Source organism: Triturus cristatus, chromosome 6 (assembly GCF_964204655.1).
Source record: "Triturus cristatus chromosome 6, aTriCri1.1, whole genome shotgun sequence".
In the NCBI taxonomy this organism is placed as follows: Eukaryota; Metazoa; Chordata; class Amphibia; order Caudata; family Salamandridae; genus Triturus; species Triturus cristatus.
Window position 1 is genome coordinate 822,086,518 of NC_140589.1, and position 13,122 is coordinate 822,099,639.

General features: G+C 45.2%; 1 protein-coding gene across 2 annotated transcripts in view; it reads right to left on the minus strand.

The window, feature by feature from the left end:
- The window catches only part of NLRC4 (NLR family CARD domain containing 4), a 222,480-nt gene that overhangs the window by 190,620 nt on the left and 18,738 nt on the right, over nt 1–13,122 (minus strand). For both annotated transcript variants that reach the window (XM_085611423.1, XM_085611424.1), the window contains 2 exons: nt 7,051–7,311; nt 4,677–6,599 (listed from right to left, as the gene is read on the minus strand). In XM_085611423.1, the coding sequence (XP_085467549.1) occupies nt 4,677–6,599; nt 7,051–7,311 (2,184 nt within the window). The remainder of the gene's footprint in view (nt 1–4,676; nt 6,600–7,050; nt 7,312–13,122) is intronic.

A 13,122-nucleotide genomic window follows, 5' to 3' on the forward strand; every position in this document is an offset into this window, starting at 1 on the left:
TGGCTCATGCCCGGACATCGCCATTGCCATTCCCAACAGCTACAAGATCACCCGCAAGAATCGCACCAACCGACCCGGAGGAGGCATTGCCATCATCCACCAGAACTCCATCCACCTGACCACCCACTCGGACGACCCTAAGGTAACCCTGGAACATCTCCACTTCCAGGTTCAGACCAACTCCAACACCACCCTCTGTGGGACCCTCATCTACAGACCTCCTGGCCTCCGCCCGCCCTTCACCGACGCCATCATCAACTTCATCGTACCCCAGGCTCTCACATCCACCGATTACATCCTACTCGGCGACCTCAACTTCCACCTGGCCAACCCCAATGACCAGAATATTGCATCTCTTCTGGAGAACCTCGCCAACATCGGACTAAAGCAGCTATCATGATTCCGACCCATGCAGCAGGACACACGCTCGACCCCATCTTCTCCGCCAGTGAAAACATCACCTACAGCCACACCTCCGAACTCCTCTGGACCGACCACCACTGTGTTCACTTTGCCTTTAACAAACCTACCTTACACCAACGCACCCACCAGCCCCCGCAGCGACAGATACAAGGTCACCGAAGAACATCTCATTGCCTCCCTCAGCACAACCACACCGCTGACATTCGTATACGCCAATAACTCAGCACACAACCTCCACCGATGGATCTCCAAATGCTCCGACACGATGGCGCCCCTCAAGAATGCACCTGGCAAGCAACACTTCAAGGAAGCCAGCTGGTTCACTCCTCCCTTCCACAAGTCCAGATGCACCAGACTTGAGAACAGGTGGAGGAACAACAAAACCCCAGAAATCCACGCAGCCTTCAAAGCCGCCACCTGTGCACATCACACCATCCTCAAAACCGCAAAGAAAACGGCCCTTCAAGTCAGAATCAACGCCAACGCACACAACAGCAAAGTACGCTTCACCATCAACAAGGAGGTTGCCAAAACCCACAGCGAGACCACAGAAGTCACACTCTCCCAAGACCTCTGCAAGAAACTCGGCACCTACTTCCACCACAAGATCAAGCAGATCTACAACAGCTTTGACACCCAAGGCCCGCACATCAATCCTGCCACCACCTCACGAGATGTCAATGCCCCTCAACCGATCCTGCTCAAATGGACCCCTCTCACCACAGACACCCTCAAGACCATGAAGAGCATTTACTCGGGAGCCCCCTCGGACCTCTGCCCGCACCACATCTTCCACAGAGCTGCCACCACCATCGACCCCGAACTACACCACACAATCAACTGCTCCATTGAGACCCCCACCTTCCCCGACAACTGGAAACACTCCAAGATCAACCCCCTGCTAAAGAAACCGTCAGTCAACCCGACAGACCTCAAGAACTTCAGACCCATCTTCCTGCTCCCCCGTTCCAGTCAATTTCAACAAGAAGGCCATCAACGCCCAACTCTACGAGCTCATCGAAGCCAACTATGTCCTGGACTCCTCTCAATACTGCTTCCGAAGCAAGCACGGCACCGAGATCGCCCTCCTCTCCGCCCCCAATGACATCAGCTCCCTCCTCGACCAGGGGGCAACAGAAGCCCTGATTCCCCTGATTCACCTACGCGGCGAGCGATAGGTAAGTGGTTTTCTTTATTTTTTATTTAATTTTCCCTCATCATTTGTCAACTCCCCCTCCCAACCCCCCTGCCCCACCGTTCTTACCTACACGGGACACTTCTGATGTAGAGTCTGGTGTGTCTGACATGTCTCATCATTGTGCTTCAGGCAGCCAGGATATGTACTTGCCAAAGAGAGTTCAAACAAACTGTGCCTTGAATGTTAATTCAGAATTTTACAAGAAGAATTTGAGGGGTGTGAGTCACGTAAAACTGCCCAGTAGGTTAAGTGACTATGTTATGTATTGATAGTGACTTATTTTTTGCTTTTTGATCAATGTTGTTTATAGGCATACATTGTTTTTTATTTTTTTATTTTTCTTTCATTTGATTGTTTTCTTTTCGTTCGAAAGAGGGGAGGGGTTGTTTTATTCAGTATGCACATGTAAATGTTTCACTTACCTAGATTACTTACTTTATGTACATTTGTGTTGCCTCCATATTTCAGAATGGAATGGTAAACACAATAAGATGATGGACTGAGTGGTGAAACCTTTTAACAACCCACCCCCACTCAAGATATCTGGTTTTAATCCATCATTCTTTTTCTCGCTCAGCCACCCCAATTTGGGCCCAGCCATATGCAAATCAGTCGACCCTGCTCCTCAGCTCCTTATGGAAACAGTCCAGCCCAAACTGCCAGGTCAGGTCCTTCTAGGAGCAGATACAAGCATCCTGGGACCGGTTTCGGTGTATCACCCCTCATCAGGCAGTCTGAATCCGGTGTCACAGTGAGCAAGGAACCCATGTCTGGGAATACCCTTCGCCACTTCGGGCAAAGATAGCAAACACTACAAGATGATGGACGGAGTGCTGAAACTTTTCAACCACTCACCACCAGTCAAGAGATTCGGTTTTAATACATCATTTTATTGCTCACTCTGCAACCCCAGTTTGGGCATAGCCATATGCAAATCAGTCTTGACCCTGCTCCTCAGGTGAAGGACCTGGCTTGGCAGTTCGGGCTAGAATGTTCTGAGGAGCAGGGTCACTGATTAGCATATGGCTGGGGCCAAACTGGGGTGGTATGGTGAGCAAAGAAATGATGGTATTAGTAAGTCTAAAACACACACAAGGATAGGAACATATTTGGATAGTGCAGTACTCTAACAAGTAGCTAATGCTGCCTTCCTATGTGGATTTTACTGTCAGTGAGTCAAGGTGAAATGATAGTAAGAGCAACTGCATTACAGAGTTAAAATTGATTGGGATGGAAACCCACTCCTAAGGCGGGTTTCCTATGGGTTAAAGTATTGAAGAGATAGGGATCTAGGACTGAATGAGGATGGAAACAGACTTTTGGGATTCGGAATTACAAGCAGTGGCTCTTAGGTTGGGGTGAGTGTAAAAGTCCCAATAACCACAGGCAGAAGGCCTATATTCCCATTGTGGACATTGCCCTTTAAGAAGCCTCCTTTTTACAGTTCATCCAACATATACTCTGCAACTATCACTTAGATCGATGTCTCATTTTGTGAGTAAAACATTGGGTGGACAGCACCTGGGTCTGCACTCTGGAGAAAAGATGGGCTGACCTGGGCACATGATTCAGTATGAAGAAGAAACAAGTGGGCCCTGGGTAGGCCCAATACAAGGCAAATAGTTATCAAACAAACACAGGACAAACTACGCACCTAGTATGTAGAATTTTTTAAAGTACTGGGTACTACTTGCCACAATATCGGGCGATGATTAACCAAATATACCCCACTTGTTCACAGTGCTCACATTGCAATGATATGTTGACAGAACCCGAAGGAAGGTACATATCATTAAAGCACTTGGTCCCTTCTATGCGCTGGACTCTGACTGACCCCTCCGGTCACACAGTCCAGTTTGCCCTCAGGCCCATTTTCTGTGCCTCGAAGATGCAAAGAACTGACAAACCTTTGCAGCCTCCTTTTTAAACAGCGGCGGCCACCACAAACAAAGGGTTGTGGCGCGGGTGGAGGGAATGCAGGAGGGGGAGCACGCAAGAGGGGGAGCACATGGGGGAGTGTTAGTAATAATATATATTAATAAAATACATTACCTGAAGCCACCAGCCGCCTCCCGTGTCGCGTCACATCGTATTGCGCCTCCTTTCCTCTTCCTGTTCCTAGCAGCCACTGGGACAGACTCCCATCCAATCCCCGTGTGCTCCCATGCTATGAGAGCAGCACGCAAATTGGCCTGAGTGGGCTGAAAAGACACTCCACTCAGGACAGGGAGTCTGTGGGGGTTCTCCACCCCGGCTGTTCAGTGCAGCCAGGCTGGAGAAACCTACGAGCGAATGTGTGTTTGGCCAGCCTGAGACAGCTGGCCAAAGACATATGTGCACTTAGGGAGTGCACATAAAGCACTCCTCCTCCCATGCCTCGCCTCGCCCCTCCCTGTACAAGCTGGCTCAGAGCCGGCAAATGAAATATAAAATGATGTTAGAACATCGTTTTATTTTTAATTTGCGGGCTCTGAGCCGGGCAGTGTGGTGATGTTCCTCCGCTATTTCAGAGGAGCCGCTGCTGCTCTTGAATCAGGTCTACCCTCTACTCACACATGTTACCCTAGCCTGCAATGTACCATATTGTAAAGATCTAACCTTTATCCATCTTTTATACTGTCTATATCTACTCATTTCCTATAACCCATATATTATCATCATCTCTATTTGTAACCACCCAACATCCTTACATACCGCCATGTTGGAACCTACTGTAGTTCAGCTCAAATTTCTTTTCACTCTAATATATGCAAAACACAAATTGCACTCTGTGATAAAAATGAATGCATGCATTAAGTTTCCCAGCATAAATATAAGTAGGAAAAACACACAAAGGTGTTATGTAGTACCTCAGCCTTATGGATTTCTGTGTGTGTGTGTGTGTCAGACACACAGAGAGTGAGAGGGAGGAAGGAGGGAAGGTGTGACTGAGAAAATACCTGCAATATAGATTACTGGAAATAATTTCAACGACCCAGGAGATTCAGCATAGCGAATAAAATGACATACTGCCCTTTATCAGAGGCAGATATCAACAATATACATAATACAGTACCTGGTAGGCGCTCAGTTTGCAGGTTGTGAATGTATAACGATTTCAAGACCGTCATTTCCATAATTCGCTGCTCATCTTCTAAACTGAGTGGAGTGCCTTCAACAATCAAATCTTGCACGTTCCTGCAGGACTCCAGAACCTGTGTGAGGGTGTTAGTGATTCCTTCACTATTCTTGATGTGTAAGCTGAGTCTGTCTGCAGAGCAGCATATTTTTCCCAGGTACTTAATGTCTTTTCTATTGAGCTTGCTGAAGTCCTTGAGAGTCATCTGTAATTTACCAAGGGCCTGGTTCCAGTCAAAAAACAACTCCACTGCTTTCTTAGGAATGTAGGTCTCACATGCAGGTGGCTCTGTCCCTCCTGCACTCATTTCTTCAAGGTTGTCATTTGGGCAAACAGCAACAGTGCCATTGAAATCCAATTTGATAAGATCAAGGGAGCTCAAACATTTGGGTAAAAACCTGAAAAAGTCAAATAAATGGGCAGAGATGTTCTGAGTGTTAATGTACATTATTTTCCCAGAAAACAGTCTTTGAAATTCCTTACTTAGGTCAGACCGAGTAGTGCTTTCATAAAACAAACCAATGCCGTAGTCTACAAACTCGCTTGAAGGCAATGGACCAAATAGGCCACCCTGCTGGTAAACATCTGTCAAATGGCGCACAACTTTTCTAGTGGACCTTTTAGATGAACCACAAGTGTACAGAAGCAAATTGCCATAAGTAGTGGTAACTTCAAAAACTGATTTGATTTTGTTGAGGTAAGTCTCTCCTCTGATCACCTCAGCTTCACTGTCCGAGGTCAACAGTTCAGACAGCCTTCTGCCTGCAGTGTACTCCTGAAACGACTTGTGAAAGAACCGATAAACCGGCCAAAGCCTTTGTGCGGTATACTTGTGTAAAAGGCCTGCGGCCAATAAAACCTCTTCTTTCACTACTGCCAGGTCTTCCTGCTCAAAATCAAACCTATGGTTAAACAAACCATCAAGTGCCAAGTCTCCACAGTGATCTATGCTCTGGGCAACAGTATTTAATGCTACATTCCTTGTTTTATACTTATTCTTTTCTACCATCAGGTCATAGAGAGTGCGGAATAGAGCTGTCTGAGTGTTGAGCGGGGAAGTACTGTCCCCCATCCGCAGGGCGCAGGCGATAACCACAAAGAGCGGTGTCTTCATTAGGTTCTTCATAAAAGGGGAGCTTTCCAACTGGGACAGCAACCCTTCAGCTCCTTCTTCAACTAGGACAGTCTTAATAAGCGTTTTAGCACTTTCTTCTGTCAAATCGCCTGTTTCTACAATCATTGACCCAAACCTTCTCACTGCTTTGATGGTTTCGGTCCGAGTGGTCACAACAACTGTATTCTTGTACTGACAGTTGTCTTTTATAAGCGCGTCCAGTTCCTTACAACTTTCAGATTGAAACTCATCATATCCATCTAAAAGAAACAGCACCTTTTCCTTGAGGTCCCGCAGTTCTTTCATAAAATGGATTTTGTTCCACTTGTAAGACAGACCTAAAAGTTGGTCACAGAGACTCTCATACAGACCAACCTTTGCGCTGCTTAGAGTGATAAAGAATACCAGCTTGTATTTCTTCAGGGCTTTGCATCTTCCCCTGGCCCAAAGAGTAGCGATTCTCTTCAGAAGGGTTGTCTTGCCTTTTCCTGCTTCTCCTTCTATAATGCAAGGGCTTTCAAGTTCCTGCAGAAAAGTGTCTAATGGTATTTGCGCCAGCCTTCGATTGTGTATATCCTTCCTCCAGAGCAACGGGTCAGTGAAAGTATTTTCCAGATCAAAAAGGATGTCAATGCCAGTCTCATCTCCCAATGGATGAAACTGGCGGAAACCAGCAGACTTGTACAAATCCTTTAAATCTTGTCTCAAATTTTCAAAGTCTGCTTGGATCGCCGTAGCCACCTCACCTACACAAAGAGAAAATATGGAAATATCAACAGGTTTTGAAAAAAGACCAACTTTATAAGCATACTAACTGTCAACATTAGGCCACAGAGACCACACAACAGGTACATACTTAAATTTACAATAAGGGGGAGATTTACTATAGAATTGCATCATATTAGCAAACTTTCATGGATTCATAATTTAAAAATGTACTATATATATATATTAGTTATAGATATATATTATTAAAGGCACCGATTACTGGGATGCACATTAATGTATTCCGTGAGGAAACCAATCAACTATAGTACCAAAGTGAATACACAGATTTGGTTGCAAGAAAGGTTTTACTGTAGTTACCATGATGTACCTTCATCCACCAGCCAAACCACAGGGATGCAGTGCCAGCGCAAATTGTAACTTAAGTTATCTAGAGGATTTTGATCTTGAGGCTAGTCAGAGTCTACTTACATTTCCCTTGTAGGTCCTGAAAGAGGAGTCGATCCCGCGCCTCAAGGGACTGAACAAAATGATTGCATGATTCAAGGCCTTTTCTTAAAACCATCAACACCAGTAGTCTTGCCCGGACTTGGCTCACTCTTTCAGCAGTAATGGTGTCCATTTCTTCCAGTGATATGACTTGATGTTGATAAAGATCATCAATGATTTGGTCAGTGATTGGTATTCCGAGCCTTGAAATCAAATCCGGAAAGGTGTCCCTTATGAAGTCCACTAGGGATTGAATAAAACATTGATTACTTATTAAGCACAGACCACAATGACACTAAAGATCCTCTCTCAGTCATTGTTTTTTACCATGTTATGGCCATAATTACAAGTTGAACAGTACAGGGGCAGATTTATGCAAATTTATAGTTACTGTATGATATCCGCCCCAGTACAGTGCAATTACAAGGTAAACCTCATGGAATGTGGAAATCTGTGTGAGACCAATTTTTCTGGTCATAATCCCACACATAATTGCCAATTAGTGGAGGCTTTTGATGCTCTAGGATTCCACAGCAGTCTCACAATGCCTCCAGAAGTGACAGCACAGAGCTGTGTATGGGTGCCACCTATGCTCACTGACATTAGTTCAGATCATAATACTTTATTTGACTCAAACAGAGCCATGAAAGTTTACATACATACATTTTCATTAGAAACAAATCAGCATAAAAACAGTAAAGTACAAATTAATAAAAATGCCTTGTATTTAATACGAATCTTAAAAACAGTAAAAAGGTATTTTATAACTCCATATATAATATCTGTAGTTCCTAAGCGATGTAGATAGACCATTGCATTCATAAGCTTTAATCCTCGATGCTAATAATAATGGACGAGTAAACTGCCTCCTCTGGGGAATATAACATTTACAAAATAAAATAAAGTGCTTGGTGCTTTGAGATGAAAGACTGTCACAAGGACAGACAGGAAGTGAGAAAAACTATGTGCACTGTGTGGGAAATGCAGCAAGAAAATGTATAGTTTTTAAGACGGTGCCTAGTCAGCAAAAAATGTTGCCTTTCATTCAGGTTTATTTGCAGATAAAGGGCAAGTTGTATTTGTGGCTGACGAAAAAGCTCTGAATGTCCGATGGAATTACACACTGCACTTGACCGCTCAAGGCTTTGATAAAAAAGTGATTTGATGGAAGCAGATGAAACATTTCTCAGGGTATCAGGAATTGTGTAATATTCTGAAGCTCCCATTTTAGCAAAACTCGTTTTAATGCATTTTAGCCAGGGTATGTCTAAGCCGTTGTCCAATTTCATACAGTCTGCTAATATTGTTCTACAAAAATCAGCCTCTGGATTATTCCAAATTCTTACCCAGAGCACTAATGGCTGCAGTGTGATGTAATCTTTTAAAAAACTCAGACCAACTTCCTCATGACACAAAGAGGCGGAGGAACTCTGAGGCACTGTAAGAAGTCTCCTTATAAACGTATTTTCTGCTACTTGGAGTGAGTTACAATTTACGTATCCCCATACACCAGCTACAAAGGTTACTACTGAAAGACTTGTACTCTTATAGACACATAAAATGTATTTGATTGGCTTGTGGCCTAAACTCTTAGCAAATCTAAAGATGGCGTCAATCGACTTTTGAAATTGCATGATTAATGTTTAATAGGCATTTCCAATTAGAATCCACGTGAAATGGGAACCCCAGGTAGGTGAAATGAGGGACTTTCTTAATTTCTTCATCCACGAGTAAAAATGTTCTTGTTTTAGACATTTTTGGTCCACATTTCATTATGAATGATTTAGAATGAATAACCTTAAGTCCTAAATCCTTCATTTAAGCATTAAAAGTATCAAGCAAAATATGTACGCCGTTAGCTGTCCTGACTAGCAGGACAGCGCTGTCTGCATATACTAATACAGGAATTCGGCATGAATTAGTCCTCGGGGTGTCCTTCCCCACCTTACATAATTGTGCTCCTAACCCATTAATATATATTAAGAAAAGAAAGGGGGCCAGAACACACCCCTGCCTAACCCCCATATCAGAGGGGAATTCTTCTGTTAGATCCCCCTTGCTAATATACCGTACTAAGGATGATAAATATTCATGGAGCCTACTAAGCAAGGTAATAATTGCTCCAACAATCCCTAACTGTGCCATTATGGACCATAATTTAGAACGGTCCACTGTATCGAAGGCACACGTAAAGTCCATAAAGGCTAAGAGTACACAACCTTTTTGTACCTTTGTATATTTTTGGACAATTAATGCCAGATTTAGTGTCTGCTCCACGGTTCAGAGTCATGGCCGAAACCCAAACTGATAGATAGAAAGCGCTTGGGACTAGAGCGCCCGCAATTCTATTTTAGCCAAAATAACCCTGCCCAAGATTATAACTGAGTCATCCAGCAGAGAAATCAGGCGATAACAATGAGGTTGACTTTCAGCCCCCTTTTTAAAAAGTGACGTGACGTAAGTTGTTTTTTATTAAGCTCTTCCATGCCATTAAACGCAGATCGACCATGACAGATCATAAATGTGGCATGACATTAAATCACCACACAGGTGCCCATGATGAGACCGATAGTCTGTCATGTCTATTTCAGCTCACAATACATTTGTAGCCGGATCCTGTCCACCCTGAAATTTTTATGCAAACTTGTTCCTGAATTCCTCAGTAATGGGAGGACAGCCTGAGGGTGTGTATATTGAGACCTAGCAAACAAATTGTGTCCAGGGACCTCAGTGACAAATTAGCAGATGAGAAATCTTCTTTCCAAACATGTCAATGCGCTTTGATTCCCTTTCCAGCGTGAGCCGCCAAGCTCTCAGAAGTCAGGTGCTAGGCAGAGCCAAACATGGCTAAAACTAGGCTGCCATCAATGCCTCGGCCAGTGCCTCATCAAAAGGCAGAAAGGACTTTCAAGTTGCAGACTCAGGATGTAAAATCTCCTTTAGTAAATGTTGCTTTGTTTCTACAATATGCAACTAAAGGCCCTACCTCAGCAGACCATCACCACAAAAAATGCACTCTCCTCCATAGAGTACCCTAGTGGGGTGTCAAACTCTGTCTCAGAAGTATTAAGGCCACTATAATTTTGCAAGCCTAAATACAGACATGCATCAATGTTATGAGGTTGTAGTAAATGTCCTGCCCCCTTGTTATCATGGTCGTCATGAGGAATGCTTTGAAAGCCTTAGTGTCTCAATCTGATCCACATAATGTGCCTAGCCCCCATTAGTACTGGTGTTGAGGTAGTGAAACCAGCTAGGGAGCTCTAGAATGCCAGAGGCTGCACATTTGTTTTTCATAATTAGATATCAGCCAAGCGTCTTGAAACAGTTATGCCCAGAACCGATAAAGGTATTGGGTTGGGTCCAAAGCTGGCCCGTCAGGAAGGCGAAAGTGGCATCCGAATGTTTGGAACCTTATTGTCCCCATGCATGGGTGTCGAGGTATGAGACAGCTAATGGCCAGGCGGGAGTTCAGTGGTGTGAGTCAGCACTGGGGAAAGGCCCTGCTAGCAGAAGTTTCTTTGGAAGCAATGGCGGAACTATGGGGCTGGAAGGCACTCTAGAGAGACTGGGAGTCATCCGAAAGTGTTGCAGCAGGTCCTCTTTGAAGCCCTCTATTTGCTGCGGGGTCATCAAAGGCCATGGAAATTCAGGGTGCAATGAGAACAGCCTCAGGAAAGGCTTCGAATTTGATAAGGAGGGTGGTTTTGGATGCCTCCAACGCCAACTGTGGTGCAACTCCCCCGGAGTGGCAGTGACAGGAAGGAGAAGAATCCCGTTTGGACTTCTTATGCGTGTAATGAGACATGTCTTTCAACTTCATTTTCAACTTACCAGAGGATTGGAAGAGCAAGACTGGGACCTGGAGTAGATCCTGTACTTGGAGCAGGAGCAGGGCTTGGTATTGAAGTGGAACCTGTCAGCTTTCTTGTGCTCTGGGAGATACAGCTTTGCCTTATGCTCTGTGTTCGGCTTTGGGTAAATCAGGGAGCATTTGCCGCAGGACTTCAAGTCATGCTTGGACCCAACACACCGCAGGCAGACATTGTGTGGGTCTGCAACTAACATCTATTTTCCACAGCCTTGGTTTACCTTAACACCTGTGATCATCAGGAAGACCATGGGGCACATGCAACATAAGGAATTGCGATTCCTTAATAGCGATTTTTCAGAAATCGCTATTTAGGAATCGCAATTCCTTATGCATGTAGGAATCGTTAAAAAAAATTGCGATTCCTACATATTCCTTAATTGCGGATGGCAAATTGCGATTCTCAATTAAGGAATAGCTTCCCATTCATTCCTATGGGCCTAGAGACCCTTAGGAATTAATGGCAATTGCATGCGCAATTAGCGAGTACCAAATAGGTTTTCGGAATTTGCGCATGCAATTTCAAGGGTGCAAGGGGGCCAAAAGGCCACCCTGATGCACCTCTGAAATTGGCATGTGAGCACATGTGGCGCACACACATGCCCCAGGGGCATGTGTGTGCGCCACATGGCACTTTGAAAAATGCACTTTTGTGCATTTTAAAATGTTTTTGCAAATTACCATCAACTTGAAGTTGAAGCTAATTTGCGATTCCAAATTGCGAAATCAAACAAGAGCCATCTGCGCACCCATCACACACCACTTGTTTCTGATAAAGTATCTGAAAGAGAGAGGAGTTGGCCTAATGGCTAGGGCGGTCGACCTTGAATCTGGGGAACCGGGTTCGAGTCTCGGCAGTGACGCTGAACATCCTGTGGTTTTGGGCAAATCACTTAATCTCCCCGTGCCTAACAAAAACAAGCATTGGCTTAGCCAATAGGTCTCGCCTTTGGGACCTTATAAGTGCTTAGCCATGCAACACTTGGTGCGGGATAACTAAACACTTATAAGGTCCCAAAGGCTAGACCTATTGGCTATGCCAATGCTTGTCTATTTACCGATCCGTGTTGGATCGCAAAAACATTTTTTTCCGAAGTGGGTGGGGAAAAGCACCAGGGAGGGCGTGTGTAGGGGAATCAACACAGCGCGTATGGGGGAAGCAACACAAGAGTGCAGGAGCAGACGCAACACAGAGGTCAATGGGGCTGAAACAACACGGAGGGCGGAGGGAAACAACATGGAGGATGGGGGAAGTAGTACACAACACAGGCGAGAGAGAGAGAGCAACATAGAGCACAAAAAGGGAGGAGTGGGGTAGAAGTACACGGCTATAAATGCCTTGACGTTGCAGTGGTGTCCTTTTGTAGGTGCGTATGCATGCCTGCAAAATGATACAGACACATCTTTTTCTGTTTACCGATCCGTGTTGGATCGCAAAAGCATTTTTTTTCGAAGTGGGTGGGGAAAAGCACCATGGAGGGCATGTGTAGGGTAAACAACACAGATAGCGCGTATGGGGGAAGCAACACAAGAGTGCAGAAGCAACACAGAGGTCAATGGGGCTGAAACAACACGAAGGGCGGAGGGAAACAACATGGAGGACGGGGGAAGTAGTACATAACACAGGCGAGAGGGAGAGAGCAACGTTGAGCACAAAAAGGGAGGAGTGGGGTAGAAGTAAACGGCTATAAATGCCTTGACGTTGCAGTGGGGTCCTTTTGCAGGTGCGTATGCATGCCTGCAAAATGATACAGACACATCTTTTTCTGTTTACCGATCCGTGTTGGATAGCAAAACCATTTTTTTTCGAAGTGGGTGGGGAAAAGCACCATGGAGGGCATGTGTAGGGGAAACAACACAGATAGTGCGTATGGGGGAAGCAACACAAGAGTGCAGCAGCAGAAGCAACACAGAGGTCAATGGGGCTGAAACAACACAAAGGGCGGAGGGAAACAACATGGAGGACGGGGGAAGTAGTACACAACACAGGCGAGAGAGAGAGAGAGCAACGTAGAGCACAAAACGTGCGGCCGCGACCAGGAGTTGTATGCGCGCACGCGTAAGTGAAGAAGTGAAAGTGATTGGGCTCCAGATGGCGCCTCGGGCGGAGGAAAGATACATGGCGGCAGCGCGCGTGCACGCTCACGTGCACGCAAGCGCTAGGCCAGCCAGCAGCACTTTTA